This window comes from Ovis aries, chromosome 17, assembly GCF_016772045.2.
Source record: "Ovis aries strain OAR_USU_Benz2616 breed Rambouillet chromosome 17, ARS-UI_Ramb_v3.0, whole genome shotgun sequence".
In the NCBI taxonomy this organism is placed as follows: domain Eukaryota; kingdom Metazoa; phylum Chordata; class Mammalia; order Artiodactyla; family Bovidae; genus Ovis; species Ovis aries.
The window spans coordinates 55684762-55704509 of record NC_056070.1 but is presented as its reverse complement, the minus strand read 5'-3'; the positions used below and the strand labels follow the sequence as shown (position 1 = coordinate 55704509).

Here is a 19748-nt window from a genome sequence, read left to right as displayed (position 1 = left end):
ATGATGGCTTGGAGCAGGATAGTGGCAAAGGATGGAGAGAAACGGATGGAGGTGAGATCTTTTTTGGAAGCAGAGGTAATAAGAGCTGCTGATGGACAAGGAGGCCAAGGGTACCCTAACAGACTTTTGATTTGGGAGACAAGGTAAATTATGGCACCATTTGCTTAGCTATGAAAGCCCAAAGAAGAATCCAGTTTGAGGCAGAAGAAAAAGTGGTCCTCCTCTTTAAAGGAAATATTAGCCTCTATCAGAAAATCTAGGCCATCACTCAAAAGTCTACAAATAATAAGTGCTAGAGAGGATATGGAGAAAAGGGAACCCTCCTAAACTGCTGGTGGGAATGTAAACTTGTGCAGCCACTATAGAAAACCAGTATGGAAGTTCCTTTAAAAATTAAAAATAGAATTACCATATGATCCAGCAATCCTATTCCTGGGCATATATCTGGAGAAAACTCTAACTCAAAAAGATACATGCATACCAATTCATATCAGCACTATTTACAAAAACCAAGACATGGAAGCAACCTAAATGTCCATCAACAAAGGAATAAAGAAGACGTAGTACATACATACAATGGACTATTACTCAGTCATAAAAAAAAATGAAATAATGCCATTTGCAGCACCATGGATGAACCTAGAGATTATCTTACTAAGTGAAGACAGAAAATGACAAATATCATATAATACTTATACATGGAATCTAAAATATGGCACAAATGGACTTCTTTACAGAATAGAAACAAACTCACAGGCATAAAAAAGGGGTTACCAAAGGGGTTAGTGGGGGGGAAATTAGGAGTTTTTGATTAGTAAGTACAAACCACTATATGTAAAATAAACAAGGTCCTACTGTATAGCACAGGGAACTATAATATCTTGTAATAAACCATATAGGAAAAGAGCATGAATCACTTTGCTATACAGCAGAAACCAATACCACATTATAAATCAAAACAAATTAAAACAAAAAGGTCTATAAGTAAGTCAAAATATTCATCACCTAATTTAGCTGTGATATACTTTATAGTATCTCTATTTTGCCATAAACTAAGATTCCCACATGCTTAGTGGTAAAGAATCAGCCTGCCAATGCAGGAGATGTAGGTTCAATCCCCGGATTGGGAAGATCCCTCAGAGAAGGAAATGGCAACTCACTCCAGTATTCTTGCCTGGGAAATCCCATGGACAGAGAAGCCTGGTGGGTTACAGTCCATGGGGTTGCAAAATAGTCAGACATGACTTAGCAACTAAACAACAACAAAAGACTAGATTAGATGCTGCAGAAAAAAAGATTAGTGAACTTTGTAGACAAAGCAACGGAGACGATCCAAAATAAAATACATAAAGGAAAAATAAAAGACTTTAAAAAAATTAATGCAGCATCAATAAGCTGTGAGGTAACTCCAAGGAGCCTGATATACATGTACTCAGAATCCCTGAAGGAGTACAGAGGTGAGACCAAAAAAATATCTGAAGAAATAATGGCCACAAATTTTCTGAAGTCAATGAAAAAATAAATCCATGGATGAAAAAGCCTAAATGATCCCTAGGCACAGGAAACGTGAAAGGAATTAAGCTTTCATGAAATGAATAAATGAAAGGAATGGAATAAATGGAGTAAACATGAAAGGAATAAATCATATCATAATCAAACTGCTTAAAACCAGTAATAAAGAGAAAAAGCTTGAAACTAACCAGAAAAAAAGACAAGTTACTTAACGAGAAACTAACAGAACACAGATTTCTCACAGGGAGGTTGGGGAGGTTTGGCAGGAAGGAAGCTAGAAGACAAAGTGCAACAACATCTTTACTGAAAGGAAAACAAAAACCTGTCAACCCAGAATTCTATAGCCAGCAAAAATTTCTTTCAAAAAATGTCAAAAATGAAGGGGAGGGTTTCCTTGGTGGTTCAGTGGTTAAGAATCTCCCTGTCAACGCAAGGGACACAGGTTTGACCTCTGGTCCTGAAGGATCCCACATGCCATGAGGCAGTTAAGCTCTTGCACCACAATTACTGAAGCCCATGCACCCTAGACCCCATGCTCCACAACAAAAGAAGCCACTGCAGTGAGAAGCCTGTGCACTGCAACTAGAGAGTAGCCCGCAGCTTGCTGCAACTACAGAAAGCCCACGGGCAGCAAGGAAGACCCGGTGCAGCCAAAAATAAAATAAATAAAAACATTTTAAAATGAAGGTGAAATAAAGACCTTTTCAGACATCCCAAAGCTAAAGGAATTTGCCACCTGTAAACCTATACTATAAGAAATGTTAAAGGAAATTTAGGCAGAAGATGACAAAGTCTTAAATTTACATAAAATAAAAGAGGACTAGAAACATGGTAAAACAAAAACCAGCAACTGCAGACTTACACATTTTAAATCAAGAGTTATCACTTAGAATCAACTTCTCAAATAATTTTTTTCATCAACTAATTTAAAAGATTATAGTTTTTCCCCAAAACTCAGCTTTTTGCCCAGCAACGATACAAGATTTATTAACTTAAAAAGGCAAGACTACTATTTATCCAAAGTAGAAACATGGCTATTTGTACTACTTGTGAATCTCATCTGTGGGTATCCTGGAGGAAGAAATACCACCCTTAAGTCAGTGAACTCTAGGAGTTTACAGGAGTGAACAATTTTTTTTAAAGAACCAGATAATAAATACTTTTGGTTTTGAAGGCCATTCAGTCTTTGTCACAACTATTCAACTCTGCTCTCATAGCACAAAGGCACCCACAGATAATATGTACACAAATAGGCATGATTGTGTGTCAATAAAACTTTATTTGCAGAAAACAGGAAGCATACTAAATTTGGCCCACTGGCTGTAGCTTGCCAACTTCCATTCTAAATAACTATTTGGTGTAATATCTCTCAAAGACAGAAACAAGAAGCTAAAGAAAGGTAAAGTTAACTTCTTCAAAGTCTAAGCAGTGATCATTAGAAAAAAAGCTCTCTAGCTGACTGAGGAACAGAAGCCCTGTTCCTGTTCCACTTTTTGACTAATTGCAAAGTTTCCAAATAACACCGCACCATTAAAAACTGGTTTAACTACTCTACAGTAGTCTGAAATTCCAATCACTAATATTTCTATTATAATTTACCATTATGAGGCCTTTGCATCATTTTGACACATCAAACAGCAATCTTCTCTGTGGTTATAGTATAGGGAACTACCATCTTTATGACTTCTTATTATTGACTGAAATATAAACACAAGATGTAGAACCAACACTGTTGTGACTGCTGGAAGTACTGTAACAAAGAGCAAACCGATCTGAGTTTAAAAATAGCAAGAAACATGTTTTATGTTTCTTTGAAATAAGTTGTAAAATGCACAAAGAAGCAAAAGGTCACACAATAGTATATATGAAGGTAATAAAATACATAAGACAAGCTTTGACTTCTCTCAATAAAATATCCATGTTAATTAGATATTAGGAGTTACAGAGAATAAGGACTTATACCCTTAAAAACTACTGAGGACCCCAAAGGGCTTTTGTTTATGTGAGTTATACCTATATTTACCACATTAGAAATTAAAACATATCTTTAGTATTTATTTTAAAATAAAAGTATTGACTTTGTACCATTGGTGCAAATGTTAACACCATGAAAAATGCCACAAGACAGCTTAGTATTGTTATGAAAATAATCTGAACTTGAGGACCCCCATGGAACCACAGACCCCATCTTGAGAACCACTGATCTAGGGGTTGAGTGGCAAGAGGCAGAATGGACAGACTGCAGCTGGGAAATCAGAGAGGTACTCACTTTGGGCATGGCTTATATCTTCTTTAAGGAAAGTTACAGGAGGAATGAAGAAAAGAGAATTATTATGCAGCCTTGAAGAGAGAAAATACCCACAGAGCTGTGAAAACGGAAACTCATGTTTAGAGGTCTGTCTTCTGGGATCCACAATCAGGATCCTATAACACAGGTTTCACCCCATTCTTTGGGAAGGCAGGGACCAAGCAAGACTGTCACCTTAAGTGACCCAAGCTCACATCTTGCCTTGCCTATCATGCCCATGGCTTACTAATTCAATTCAATGATTGACAGTTTCATAAAAGAGAAAAAGAGCATGCATTGACTAATGATTTTAAGAAATCAAACAGGATAATCCTGGGATGCCACCATCACACTCTGTTGGGAGGATCCCTTTCTTGAGTGTCTCTAGCTTTCAACTCTTGATTATTTAGCCATAAGTCATGTAGCCAAATCAGTAAAAGAGCATGAGGAAAGACATGAAGCATGTTCACTGGGCCATGCTGGTGGACACAGGGCCCATGCTGCTCCTCTGCCCTGCGGACCCATTCAGAGTAACATTCCCATCACATCATGTGTCTGCATGCAACGATGTGTACATGCTCAAATTCTCTCCCACAAAAGGATTACATGGAGTCTTACATTTCAATTCCAGATGGAAAAATTCTCTCCTCCCCCAATAAGCAATGAAGCATCTTAAAAGCATGGCTTTTTGTATAAATTTGACTCTCCTGTTGGTCTGTACCTTGACTTAATCTTAGCTTTAAATGGCCAGTGAATTTCAATGCAAATACAATTGACAAGGTGGGGAAAAGGTGAAAGTGAAAGTCGCTCAGCCATGTCCAACTCTTTGCGACTCCAGGAACTGTAGCCTGCCAGTCTCCTCTGTCCACGGAATTCTCAGGCAAGAATACTGGAGTGGGTTGTCATGCCCTCCTCCAGGGGATCTTCCCAACCCAGGAATCAAACAGGGGTCTTCTCTATAGCAGGAAGATTCTGTACCAGCTGAGCTTCCAGGGAAGTCTAGGGAAAGGGTGAGTGGGAGAAAAAAATAAAATCTAGGAAGATGGCTGGCCCCCCTGCCAAACTTCATCAATGGAGAACTCCCGTTTAACTGTGTTCCATCTAACTTGGCCCAGGGACAGAGGCCAGAGGGGGTAACTGCTCCCCTCCCAGGTGAGAAAGTGGCCAACTCTTAGAATTAGAGCAGTAATAGCCCATTTGACTATTTCCTTTTATTGATAAAACAGCCTGCTGTAAAGCACACAAACCACCTAGATCACTCTGGATGCAGCTGATTGAATTTGATTGATGCTTACAGTGGGTCTGAACTTGGGCAGGAACAATGAGACAGGGAGGGGGAGGGTGCTGCATCTGTGATCATTTTCTCTCTCAGAAAATATATACTTCAGGACAAATTCAACAAAGCCATTCAGGCATCAGCCACCTGTGGTCCATTACCAGGTTTATGGGACATAATCAAGTGGAGGGGAGAGAAAAAACCCATAGCCTTCAAACTGAACTGAAGCAAACCGATTTGGGGTTTAGATTCCTGCATGATGCGTTTACAAATAGCCGTGGACCAAAGGCACTTTCCTGCCATCATTGTGAACAAGCCCAATTTTCCAAGGGATCTTCATCTGTGAGAACTGTACAGCCCCAGTTTCCAGACTTAGGAAAGTTCATTTTTTTTTTTTAAGAAGATGCTCTCAGGCAGTGATCTCATCTGACTAAATTAAGTCGTGACTTGCTGCTGTGCAGGCGTCCTGCAGCCATTAGACACAGCGCTTTCCAACTGGCAGCAAGGCAGGACTGAAAGACTAATCTCCCCACAAACAAACAACAGCAATGCAAACAAACCCTCCTGCTTCCAAACAGGCAAGGTAAGACGCACAGCCACCAGATCCTTCCCAGTTCCACAAGAGCAGAGATAAACGTGTCCTTCTCCTCTGCTCCTGACTAATAGGATTTGAGGGACTACAGGCCAGTCCCCTGGGGAGAAAAAGCTAAAGACACAGCGCTAAGCACACAGTGGGTGCTCATCAAGTATGGATTAAATGACTGATGTCTCCTCCTTTCAGAGCTAGGGAGGTTCATGGTTGAGGCGGGGGTTGGGGGAGGGTGGCATATTAATATACAAAGCATTAAATATAATAGTGGCTGGATTTTAGGTGTCTTGTTTAGCAGCTAAGAAACACTTTCTGGCTGTCTCTTTTTGCATTCACCCCACTCCAGAAAGCATATAAGCCTTCTTGCCATATATATTCATTTCATTCTTACCCCTTTTTTTTTTCCTTTTGTGATTTCCTTTCTCTCAGACTTTTCTTATTCTATCCTGTTATACTGTTTTTATCTTTCCAAACTGTTTCCAATCCATTTTTGAAACAAGGCAGGGTATAAACAAATACTGTAACTAATTTCTTTAAACAAAATATTGGCGGCATGTGGTGTCATTTAATGAGTGTTTTCATAGAGAAAACAACAGAAACTAAGGTTGCAACCAATATCTGAACTTGGCTGAAGTCCTGGAAAAGCTAGGATGCTCAAGCAACTTCTACAAAGGAGTTACTCTGCATTCCCAGAATCCTGGAAACCCCTGTATCTTGGACCATAAGGACCCTGGAACTCTCAGATCATGTTTCCAATTTGGTCCCCAAACCAAACAATGGAAGATAACGTCTAAGAAGAAAATTACTTAAAAGAAAAAAAATATATATGTATATATATATTATTTACACACATACACATACATTCTTTTAAACAGGGTAAATTATAAGCAACAAAAGTCCATGATCATCTGCAGAAGTAATCCTACTCTGAAAGATGCTTTAGAGATGCTCACTGACAGAGATGGGGACAGCATCCAAAAATGAATCAGAATGAATAAGATACTCGCTTAGGTATTGAAAAAGGCACTGAACCCAATCAGCTGCATTGTGCCCTGCCCACAGAAGAGGGTATCCTGACCAGCAGGCATGAGTGTGCCCATCCGCTTGGCAAGAACAGTATGTTACCATTAGAAATGTATGCACTTGATTGATACCAGCCATTAAACTCATTCAACTCTCTATGCCCAGATCCACCAAGCAACCTTCCAAGAGAAAAGGGACTTATGACTAGGTTTTGCTGAAGGGGAAAAGGGTGAACATTAGCCACCCAGAGTATCCTGGTCAACTAGATGGATATATGTCTCTCTGTAAAGCTTGGAAGTTGGCATTTCATATATAAAATTCTTATCAGTCTTGTTAGCCTAGGTCAGACTCTATGAGAAGGATCAATTGTGGAAATGGCCAAACAAAGTACATTTTGAGACCTGCAGAAAGAACTAAGGTCTAGATCCAGGGACCACCCACCACCAAAGATCTATCTTCTGAGAATCCTCTTCATGTGAGCAAATCAGTCTCTCAGAAAGAGCGGAGAAGCCAGGTCCCTTTTACAGAAACAATTTCTCATTCGTTAGAATCATTTCCATCCAGAATCTACCAAATACATAGTAAGATTCAAAACAGAATCTAAAGGTTGAGGGGGGAAAAAAGGGAATACAAATGAGGTTAATCAAAACAAAAATAGAAATATGGTAGAAAGACTACTATAATATTTAAGATTTTTTTTAATGACTATTGAAAACTAAATAGAAGACCCAGGTAGACTTTGGTTAAACAGAAATTTAAGATATAGTGATGATGATTTTATAAAGAAGGAAATACAAAAACAAAGGTGGAACCTTTCAAGATCTTTAGGAAAGCTCACTTGATCTAGTATACCAGTGCCAAAAAGCAGCAGCCTACATAAGTCAACTTTCTGCCTATTAAGCATTTCTCTGGCTTGTTTTTTCCTTTCTTGGCACTTTTAAAAGTGAGCAGCTATCCTCAGCGCCACACACATCCTACCGTAAGCGCCTGGATCTCTTCTTCTGCTTCTGCTGTCGTCTCTTCCAGCTCCGTCTTGGCCTGGCGGAGCTGGCTCTCCAGGGCCGCCCGTGCTGCCTGCAGGGCTGTCAGCTGGGATTCACGCTCCTGCAGGGAGAGCTGCAGCTCTGTGAGCTGGCGTTTGAGCTCCAGTTTCTGTTCTTCATGCTCTAGACTGACCTAAAACACACACAGAGAGACTTATTGACCTTAACTGAAGAGAAAGCCAAGACACAACCCGCATCTTAAATCTGGTCATGGAATCAAATTCTCAGCACTCAACTGAGAAGGAAAAAAAAATGGAATAAAACAGCTCTGATTCCGATGAGTCTCAAAATCAACAGGAGTGAGAACACATAAGAGTATATATAACATATATACAGAGCATCCCTTCCTTTCCTTTATTACAGTGCTTGAGAAAGCTTCTTAAAAAAAACCCACACAGCAAGAATCTATGAAAATTATGATTATCATTAGAAAAATATTTAAAAGTGAACATAAATCAACAGAACTGGACATGGAACAACTGACATGGACATGGACATTGACCATGGACATGGTTCAAAATTGGGAAAGGAGTACAATAAGGCTACAGATTGTCACCCTGCTTATTTAACTTACATGCAGAATACATCGTGAGAAATACCAGGCTGGATAATTCACAAGCTGGAATCAAGACTGCCAGGAGAAATACAAACAACCTCAGATATGCAGATGATATCACTCTTAAGGCAAAAAGTGAAGAGGAACTAAAAAGCTTCTTGATGAAGGTGAAAGAGCAGAGTGAAAAAGCTGATTTGAAACTCAACATTAGGAAATTAACATCATGACATCTAGTCCCATCACTTCATGGCAAATAGAAGGGGAAAAAGTGGAAACAGTGACAGACATTCTTCTTGGGACCCCAAAATCACTGTGGATGATGACTGCAGCCATGAAATTAAAAGACACTTGCTCCTTGGAAGGAAAACTATGACAAACATAGACAGCATATTAAAAAGCAAAGACATCACTTTGCTGACAAAAGTCTATATAGTCAAAGCTATGGTTTTTCCAGTGGTCATATATGGATGTGAGAGTTGGACCATAAAGGCTGAGCAATGAAAAATTAATGCTTTCAAACCGTGGTGCTGGAGAAGATTTTTGAGAGTTCCTTGGACTGCAAGAAGATCAATTCTAGTCAACCCTAAAGAAAATCAACCTGGAATATTCACTGAAAGGACTGATGTTGAAGCTGAAGCTCCAATACTTGGGCCAACTAATGAGAAGAGCGAACTCACTGGAAAAGACCCTGATGTTGGGAAAGACTGAAGGCAAAAGGAGAAGAGAATGACAGAGGAAGAAATAGTCAGATAGCATCACCAATCAAATGGACATGATTTTGAGCAAACTCCAGGAGCCAGTGTGGGACAGAGGAGCCTGGCGTGCTGCAGTTAATGGGGCTGCAAAGAGTCAGACGCAACTTAGCGACTGAACAACAAAAACCATGAACAACATCATGATGGTAACAAGGCCATCTTTACAGTGGGATTACAAGTGGAACAACAGACTGCATTCTACTTATTTTAAGTATTCTTGTTCTGATTTGTTCTCATCAGGTAACCTGAATTAAGGTCACACTGTGAACTAATCATTCCTTACTCCGTCTACCCATGTATCTACTCAAGCTTTCATCTATTCAAGAAATACTTACTTGGCAAATTCTACATATAAAGAAATACAGAGATGAAACAGTCTCTGCCTTCAAGTTGGGGAGAAAAACTAAAAACCAACCACTGCCATACACTGTGATCAAGTGCAATGGTCCAGACATGCAGAAATGTGGGAACACAGAAGAGAGGGAGAGAAGGTAATCGTGGATCTGTGTACTGAAGAATCCCAGGAGCCAAACAAGCAGATAAGAGGGGAAAGAAAACTCCAAGCAGAGGAAGCAAGACATCCAAGGCATGGAGATGTGGAAGACCGTGGCACAACTGCTGACATAACCAATGTGATAAACTGTTCTAAGGACCAGACCCTGTGCTGGACATGGGGACACCAAGCAAATAAGAGATGCCTGCTGCTGTTTGAGAGCTCTGTTTAATGAAGACAGCCAAGAGGTACACAGGGAATAAGCTAATCATGAAAGGCTATGGGGACCCAAAGGAGACATCCCATCTAGGTCCAGGGGGTTAGAGGGCTCCTTGGGAATGGTAAAACCCAAGAGTCAGAGGTCATAGGCATGAAGAGGAGAAAGACAAGAGATGTAACCTAGAGAACCAATAGGATTTTGATGATACAGTCACCATAGGGAACAGTATGGCAGTTCCTTAAAAAACTAAAAACAGAGCTACCATATGATCCCACATCCCACTCCTCAGCATATATCCAGAGAAAACCGTAATTTAAAAAGATACATGCAACCCACTGCAGCACTGTTTACAACAGCCAGAACATGGAAGCAACCTAAACGTCCATCGACAGAGAAATGGATAAACAAGCTGTGGTACGTATACACATTGGAATACTAGTCACTGTAAGAAGGAATGAAATAATACCATCTGCAGCAACATGGAGGGACTTAAGATTGAGTGAAGTCAGACAGAGAAAGACAAATATCATATGATATCACTTACATGTGGAATCTGAAAAAAAAAAAAAAGGTACAAGTGAACTTATTTACAGAACTGAAAGACTCACAGATATAGAAAACAAAGTTATGGTTAACAGGGGGGAATGGGAAAGGGATAAATTGTGAGATTGGGATTGACATAGACACACTACTATATGTAAAATAGGTAACTAATAAGGGCCTGCTGTACAGCACAGGGAACTCTACTCAATACTCAGTAATGATGTATACGGGAAAAGAACACAACTGTATAACTGACTCACTCTGTTGTATAGCAACAACTAATACAACACTGTAAAGCAACTATAAAAATCATCCCATAAAAATTTTAAAAATAAATCAATAAAGCTAAACTCCAGACTCCCCTAGAGTACATACAGCCCTGAACCTCTCTGGAAGTGTCCTAAATTTCTCACACCACCCCTTCGGGGCTAGCTATACAGATTTAAGAATAAAGCCACACACCTTCCCTGGGTTAGATTAATGCCCAGTGGAACAACAGCTGCAGGGCAGACACAGAAGACATTTGTGGGAAGGGAAAGCAAAAGACAGTTAGCCAACGTTCCCACGCTCAGAGAAATCTGAGTTATTTACACTTATACTGCTAAGACTGCCACTACAGGGAAGTGTGGTTAAACTTACTGAAGAGTAAAAATATAGCCTGGATAAGAAAAGTAAAACCACTGCCTAAGGCTTCTGGACAACCAAGAACAATGGTCCTTGAACTCCAGAAGCATAAGCATCACCCAGGGTGCTTGTTAAAAATGCAAATCCCTGCTCCTCATCCCCTCACTGCTCAACTCAATTCAATTTAAAAAGCTGAGGGAGGAAGCTACCCAGGAATCTGCATTTCAACACAAAGGCCGCGTGGTCTTAATAGAGAGGGGTCCACACCTTGCCAACCCTGGTCCTTCAGAGAAGTAGCCTCACTTAATACTCCAGTACAAACAAAGACGACATTCTTAAATGTCAGAATTCCCTCATGGTTTAGTCCTTAACTGAAGATGGTCTGCTTAACAGTCTTTGCCATAACAGAGATCATACACTCTTGGAAGAATTCCATCACAAATATGAGTCCTTAGTCATCACGCCCAGTTGGGATGTCCCACTTAGAATGACCTCCCTCCTGAGTTCCAGTTCTGTCTCTGCCAGTGTCTACTAAGCCAACCTGCTGGGTTGACAGCCCCACAGATCAGGGGTGGGTCTATCTTGTCACCACTGTCCATCAGGCTACTAACTGGCAAATGGCAGGCATTTAATAAATACACAGTTGGTGATGTCAAGTCACAGCTTTAATCAACCTCAAAATATTCACAACTAAATGTGTGGGATTTCCCTTCCCAAACCTGGCTATCCTTCCCAGCTACTTTATCCCTCTGAAAACAATCACCTTCCATCAAACAAACCTAAAGTTCAGATTTCTCACTTAGTCTCCCACTGCCACAAAATCTGTTACTAAGCCATACTATGTGCTAAACTCCAAGCGAGGACACGGTCACGTGATCCTCCATGACCCGGGACAGAGGAATCTCTCTGCCCCCATTTGAAGGTGCACCAATTTACGTCATTCTTGCATAACCTGATAAAGGAGCAGCCCTGAGGCTGTCAAACTCCTAACAAGTGGAGGTGGAATTCTAACCCAGACCCCCGTGGTCCCGACTGTACTCTTCACCACCATTCATGATGGCTATTGATTTGAGCTTGACACCTGGCTGGCTGGGGTCTCTGGTGCTCCAACAAATACCCTTGGGAGGTCACCCTTCACTCTTACCTCCCTCAGCCTGGTCTCCAGCTCCAGCAGACGGTTCTTGTCACTGTGGTCTTGGTGGCTTATTTTTTCCAGCTGCTCCTCCAGCTTCCGGTTCTGGGCCTCCAATTTCCCAGCTTGCGTCTCCAGGTAAAACTTCTGTTGCCTGAGTTCTGAAATCATCTCTTCCTGGGCCTTCCTGGTGGGGGTGGTAGGAGGAGCCAAGCAAAATCACAGTCTTGTTAGAGGTGAGCATGTCCCCCCTTGGAAGGACAGGCAGAAACAGAGAGAGAGGTGTGACTCAGTTAAGTGGACCACACTTGTTCCCAGGTTAGTGCAGTCCAGACCTGGCCTCGTGTGCATGACTCCAGCAGGGGGACCTGGGGCCCACTTAGTCCCCACTGCTCAGAGTTTCTTCTTGATGAGATTAAGTATGGCCAAGGGATACTATCATTTCACTCTTTTGGTAGACCTTTTTATTTTCTAGTCTGTACAGGACAGCAGGAAAGGCCTCCTGAGTACAAGAGCACCCTAATGACTCACTGAGATGGGCCCTAGGGAAAAGGGGGTCATAAGAAAAAGAATGATACTCCTTCCACTTCTCTGTTAACCACAGGCTGCTCAGAAGCTGGAATGACTCAAAGATCAGAAATCAGCCTACCAAGCAGGTTTAAACTAGGATGGGAATGTTTAAGACCTCTAAAGGGACATATCTAAGGTGGCAGGGGCGGGGAGGGGGGTGGAAATCCTGGAGATTATAATTCTTTGGGGGAAAAGATTAAGATCAAAGTGCTCCTGGATCACAGGAGAGTACCTGCTGAACCCCCCAAAACTCACACCCAAGGGCCCAGCTTCACAACAGAAACTAGATGGCCCAGTTGGGCACACTGGAGACCAACCACCTCCAACTGATTACAGGATGTAAGTCTGGGGAACAAGGATGGCAGCTCTCCAGAAGCCAGCTATAAATAGACTCATTAGAGAGAGCAAAACACTCTGTGATGGGATGGGAATCTGAAGCATTTGAGAAAACCCAGCTCAAAAGAGAAGACAGGGTAGAGCGAGACCACTTCAGAGGGGGCAAAGCTTCCTAAGTATACAGAGGTTGGGCCCCAGAATGGGAGTCATTAAATCCACTTCGGCTCCACCACACAGAATAGTGGAGTTTGCGCCCCAGGAGGCAGGATCAGAGTGGAATCAGGCACGCAGTTAGAATCTGAATACTTACATGTTCCTCTGGGTAAAGAGACTGCTGTTGGCCGCAAGTTTATTGGCTTCCGACAATTCAACTATCCTCTGTTCCAGGGATCTGATCTTGGAATCCATGGCATTGATCATCTGAAACACAAGGGATCTTTTGGAACCCTGCACACAGATGGTGCCACAGGAGTGAGAATGACACAGGCCACGTGGGCCAGGGAGAAGGATCATCTGAAAGGCAGGACCATCAGACCAGAGACTCAACTAGCTTACACCCTGAGGGGCATAGATCTCACAGCCCCAGCGATGGCACTCGTTCATTTTATCAATAGGGGCTGCACATCCCCCCAGCAGCTGAGGGACCTGCAGGAAACACACGCAGGAGGACCTGTTGAGGAACCTGGCATTCCCTGAGTCAATAGGCCTCGTTAAATCCCTGTGTCGTCCGCATGTGACCTGAGCCTGCAGGAGCCTCTAAACCTTGCATCTGCAAGCTCCTGCTCTTATCACCCATGGGCTTGTCGTTCTCTGAGTGATTTCTTCTCACCCAGCCCTTACTGTCCTAGATTCTGTACATCAAAGCTTCCCCAACTTAGTGAAACATAAGAATTGGCCAGGACAGGAAGGGTGGGGAGGGGACGGGCTTGCTGGTTAAAAATATCACTTCCCAGGACCCTCCTTTAGAGATTCTGATGTGAAAAATCTCAGTAGGGTCTGAGATAATAAGTAGATTAACAAGCACAACAGGGGAATCTTTTAAGCTGCAGGTTTCTGAAAACATCTGCCTATAGGGATTAGAAAGGAAATAAGATGCCTGGCTGAGGCCAAGGGCCACCGGGCTTGTTATCGGGGGGACGTTTTAAAAGTCACAGTTCTAGCTGATACAGGTAAGTGTGAGTTCTTAAAGGGTGTGAAAGGCAAAACTGGCCATAAGCCACCACTGCCACATTTTACCAGAGGAAGGGCTTGTAGAGAGAGCTTTCTGTTAGTGACAGACTCCACAGGATAAAACAGACCAAATGGACTCTTCTCCAGCCCATGATTTCTGGCATGGTTCACAATCCCTCCCATGAAAACCAGCTTTGCAACTCCGTCTACCTACCGCCTTCTGCTCGCTGAGAATTTTGCCTTTTTCATGGGCCTCCTCTTCGTGTCTTTGCATCAGGTTCTCCAGTGTCTCCTTGTCTGCTAGGTCTTTCTTTATCTGATTGTCCAACACCTGAGGGGAAACAAAAGGAGAAGTTAGTGTCCTGAGCCCAGCAGACTAACAAGAGGTACCGGAGAAAAGTAGGAAAGGAGAGGAAAAGCACCGGAGAAGCCGCACTTCCCCAACTCCAGGGTAGAGATCTATTGGCTGGGATGAGGTTAAGAAGTCAAGCATGATCATCAAATGGCAAGTAACTGAAGGACCTGAACTAAGAATTTATTTTAAAATTAGCGCCCAAAAAGACCAGAGAGGGATAGTCAAAGTGCAGGTGGGCACCAGAATGAGGGCGGTGGCGGGGAAAGATCACTCTAGAGATCTTATGGTTTGCAGCTAGTACCTCGGGGCAATGTTATAGTAGTCAACATGCCAGCAGTTTTCAGAACAATGCTTGCTCTTAATTTGTACAGAAATAATTTCGTTATCTCCAGACTGGGAGTGGAAGGATAGAAAGCTGAAGGCTGAGGAAACCTGTGTGACCACGGAAAGCTGACATTCAGAAACAACCAGGGACAAGAGGATTCTGCCTACTGATAAAGTAGGTGGGGAGTCAACAGACTGAAGAGACGGCATGGGTTGGGGGGACCTCTTTCCTCCAATCCTTCCTCTGATCCAGCTGGGGGTAAAAAAAAAAAAAAAAAAAAAAGTCACTGGAAAGAGAAACCTTTCCCAGGGGAAGGGAAATCATGTGTTCTCAGTGCTGAGAATGCCACTGTAAGCACCTAGTGTTCCCAAGAGGAAAAAATAAAACAGTAATGGTGTCACCATCCACCAGCTTGATCTAATGTTCTGCGAGGGGACACACAGAGCACCACCAGTTGCCAAAACAACCAGCAAAAATGAGAGGAAGAAAGGCGACATCATGACTTGCCAAGCCTTTGACCCTGTGTTTCTCATCACTGAGCTTCTCTGAATGACACCACATCTGATACTGGGAAGAAAGCCCAAAGAATTGGGGTCACAGATGGGAGCTGAAATCTGCCTTTCCCACACTGTCTATTGTGAAGGGCCCTTCACAGCTCATGGGGACATCGTCCCTGAAAAGAGCCAGTGAGCCGGGAGGGGGCCTGCATGATAAAGAATGAAAAGGACAATTTCAAAGAGGGTTTTAAATGAGAACTAACTGATGAAAAAAACAGTGAAAGTTGGTAGAAAAGAATAAGAGGTGGAGGACGGGGTCATGGGAGGAGGGATGAACCTCAAGAGGATAAGCCGCTTGTTCTCCTGGATGTCAGGATGCGATTCTAAAATTACGAATAAGTAAAGGACCGAATCTGGGGTATGATCACAATTATTACCAAAATGGCCTTACAGGGGATAAAACAGGGCCACAAAGCAGAGCTGACTAAAAAGAAATGGTTTCATAAAGCCAGGAGGGAAGGAAGAAGAAAACAAATCTCTCCTTAACATTCTCTAGGATATATAAAGCCAAGTTCTTGCCACCGAGAAGGTAGCAAAGAACACATAATGCCTATACAAGGAGTCTTTTGCTTACGAGGCAAGAAGCAATGACGCCCATTTTCAGAATGACTCTGTTCAAAATAAGACCTCCCCAAGGACTTCCCTGGTGGCCCAGTGGTTAAGACTCCACGCTCCCAATGCAGGGTGCCCAGATTTGATCTCTGGTCAGGGAACTAGTGTTCTTGCCTGGAGAATCCCAGGGATGGGGGAGCCTGGTGGGCTGCCGTCTCTGGGGTTGCACAGAGTTGGACACGACTGAAGCGACTTGGCAGCAGCAGTAGCAGCAGCAGGGAGCTAGATCCCATGCCACAACTAAGAGTTTGCATGCCTCAACTTAAAAGATCCTGCGTGCCACAACTAAGACCCTGTGCACTCAAATAAATAATAAACATTAAAAAAAAAATAAGACCTCCATTTTGGCAGCAATGAATACCAACACAAAGAAGTATGAGCCAGAAGGGACAAGCCTTTATCAAAATGGCACACATCCTGGCTTTGACTGGGCTAACCTGGCAGAAGGATGAATAAGATGATGCCTGAGAGGGAAGCAAGGAATTTGTTTGAAATCAGAGATTCCACTGTAGACATTTATATCAATTTAAGATAAAACATGACTTTCTGACAGGAAAGTCAATATACTCACCCAAATTACAGAATGAACTTTGCAAAGGTAACATGCAAAGGTGCAGGGGACAATGTAAACATTCTCATAATTTTCTGAAAGGTAGTTTATTTCAAAGATAAAAGTCTAGAAGCCAGTAAGAACCAAAACCAAAAATTGGCAGATAAAGTTGAAAATGTATGAAAGCGGGCATTCACACTAAAACTAAGGTCCATTCTAGGTTCTTTCCTTGTATTTCTTTCAATGAAAAATAACCAAAAGTAACCCTGGGGTGAAAGAGAGGATGCCAGAATAGTGATCGTGAGGATGCTATGTGAGTATGTATACTTGTTGTTCCCCAAAATAGAAACAGCTAAATCTTTGAGGATACCAAACAAACCAGTAATACAATCATCACAAAAATTAAAAGACTCCTTCAATGTCTGACTTGGAAGGGAAAATAACAGTATTTGAGATGTAATGACCAATCAATGTCTGATTCTCAAGAACATAAGACATAATTAAAGGCTTGGTCCAAAATCACAATGAAAATATGGTGTGATTTTAAAAGGAAATAGGCTGGTGGTCACTTCTGGCCACCAAACTTACTACTAAAAATTGAAATGAAATGATAATGTCAATAAGTGAAATAATTTAATTCACTATTTGATATAGTGGACTGGATTACTTAAGCCAGCTCTTCTATGAAAAATGACTTAAAATGCTAGATAGAATATGAAAAACATTTCCCAAAAGTACCTAAGAATTGGCAAGAGAGTAAGAAATTACAGACTAAATCTAAGTGAAAGCAGAAACCCAAAGAGGTAAGAAGTGCAGAAGGCTGTTTTGAACTTCAGGCATTTGCTGAAAAAAAACTTGAGCTTCATTTTCAATTTCCTCAAAGGGTAAGGAAATAGAGAAGTCAAAGCCCAGGGATGCCCCCAAAGTGGGCACACATTTTCATTCAAGGTCTCAAAGAATCCCCGTCATTAATTTGCCAAGGAAACTGAGCAGCTGACCAGGCACACAAAAAGACAGACACCATAAAAAAGAACCAGGAGAAACAACAGCAGAAACAGACCTTCAGATACTTCAGATACTGGAATCATCAGTTATAGATGGAAAAATAACTATGCTAATGAGTTTAAAGAAGCAGAAGATAAGCTTCAAATGAATGCAGGGAATGAAAAGTTCTTGTCTTAAATATTCTAGTAAACTTGGAAAAGAACCAAACAGACTGACAAGAAACCAATAAATACAGTAACTGAAATTTAAAACTCAATGGATGAGTTTAGCAGCAGATTAGACAGGGAAGGATTAGTACCCTGGAAAATCAATTAGAGCTTAACCAGAATGCAGCACCAAAAGACAAGTGGTAACCTAACACATGCCTAATCAAATTCTCATAAGGGAAGGAAAGAGAGAAGAGGAAGAGGCAATATTTGAGACATAATGACCAATAATTTTCCAGAACTTTTTTTAATATATTCCAAAGTCCAGTATATCTCAAGAAGGATAAATAAATAACTCTGTATCTGTCTACATGTCAAGTTTTAGCACAGTAAAACTTCAGAAAATTAAAGACAAAACAAAGTTTTAAAAGAAAAAAGAACGATTGCTTTCAAAGAAAGCAACAGTTAGACTGACAGTTGACTGTCAACTGCAATAATAAAAGCCAAACACATCAATGGAATGATATTTTCAAAAAGTATCATAAGAAATAACTGCCAACCTAGAAATCTATGCCCTGTCAAAACATCTTTCAAGAACTAGGAAGAAACAGAGACATTTTCAGACACACAAAACATAGAGGCTGGCACCAGCATTATCTCCACTAAAGAAAGTCCTCAAGGATACACTTTATATAAAAGACAAAGATCTAGGTCTAAGATGCAAGAAGGAAATTAAAAGCCACGAAATGATGAGTCTGTCTAAATCTAAATATTCATGGACTGAGTGACAGTGGGTCAAAAAATATTTTAAAGATGTATTATTTTTATACTTTTAAGATTTATTAAATATATTTTAAATATTTTAATATATTAACGATATCTTTAAATATTTAAAGATACACGATGACCAAATTTTTTGAAATAAACTATTTTTGAACTTCTGATCTCCAACCCCCTCCATGGATAAAACCCCCCATCATGGCCTGAGGACAGCATTTACCCCAGACAGTCCTTTGTTCTAGCAGGAAGTGGCCCAAAGCACCTGGGAAGAGAGAGGAGCTACATGGTGCTACAGGAGGAAGGGCAGAGAGAACCAGAAAGTGTCTTTACTTTAATTTTTTCCTCATAGTGCTGTTCTTTCTGTTTCAGGTGCACCTCCAGATGCTGGGCTGAGACCTGGGCTTCTCTGTGCTTCTCCTCCAGCTCCTAGACGAAAAAGAGGAGATGCTCAGGTGTGTGAAGGAAGGGCAGAGCCAATGCATGTCAGACATTCAGAGGAAACACGGCTTTGGCACACGCACCAGAGACAACAGGCGTGTGCTTCCTCACAACTAGCCTCTAAGGCTCCTGAGAAGGAAACCACCACTGAGCCTTGGCCCTGGGACTTCCAAGTCCAAGTATTCACACACATACACACACAGCTGGTGGGCTGGGATCAGAAACCTATCAGTGTGACAGGTCAAAGGCAGCTCTTCATCTCTGCTTAGAGAAATGAGAGTAACGAGGCAACACAATTTCAAAATTCCATACAGTGCACAGCCCCTGACCACTATCTTGAACCTCAGGCAATTGTTGCTCCAATGACAGCCTTAAACAAGAAAAGTAATGGAAACTTACTTTGTTTATTTTAATGATAAAAAAATTTATATTTTCCTCATTAATAAAATGATTGCACAGGAACCCTAGCTAAGAAGAAAAACTAATATAACATTTCAAACACTTTGAGTTTTGAATGATTATTTTAACTGACTAGTAATATGGAGAATGTGACTATCTAGAGATGTTCATATGATATCATGTGTAGATGATGTAACACTAATGGGAAGAAGGCAGAACATAAAATTGACTAAAAATGACATAAATATGTGTACACATATGTGGAAGATAGGAAGAGAATTTGGAGTAATATAAACAGCTCAAATGTAAAGTCCTCTTTATTCTCTTATTAAGATTTATGCTTTTAAACAAAATTCATTTGGAAATTATACCAATTCATTTGCAACATATTATAAACTGGTCATATAAAAGCCAGCATTCAACTTACTGAAATATTCTCTAAATGAAACTAT

At 41.3% G+C, this 19748-nt stretch overlaps 1 protein-coding gene across 10 annotated transcripts in view; it reads right to left on the bottom strand.

Moving 5' to 3' along the window:
• Positions 1 to 19748, bottom strand: part of CIT (citron rho-interacting serine/threonine kinase) — a 173913-nt gene that overhangs the window by 46734 nt on the left and 107431 nt on the right. For all 10 annotated transcript variants that reach the window (XM_027956519.2, XM_027956521.2, XM_027956520.2 and 7 more), the window contains 5 exons: positions 18790 to 18885; positions 14344 to 14460; positions 13270 to 13379; positions 12066 to 12240; positions 7666 to 7863 (listed from right to left, as the gene is read on the bottom strand). In XM_027956519.2, the coding sequence (XP_027812320.1) occupies positions 7666 to 7863; positions 12066 to 12240; positions 13270 to 13379; positions 14344 to 14460; positions 18790 to 18885 (696 nt within the window). The remainder of the gene's footprint in view (positions 1 to 7665; positions 7864 to 12065; positions 12241 to 13269; positions 13380 to 14343; positions 14461 to 18789; positions 18886 to 19748) is intronic.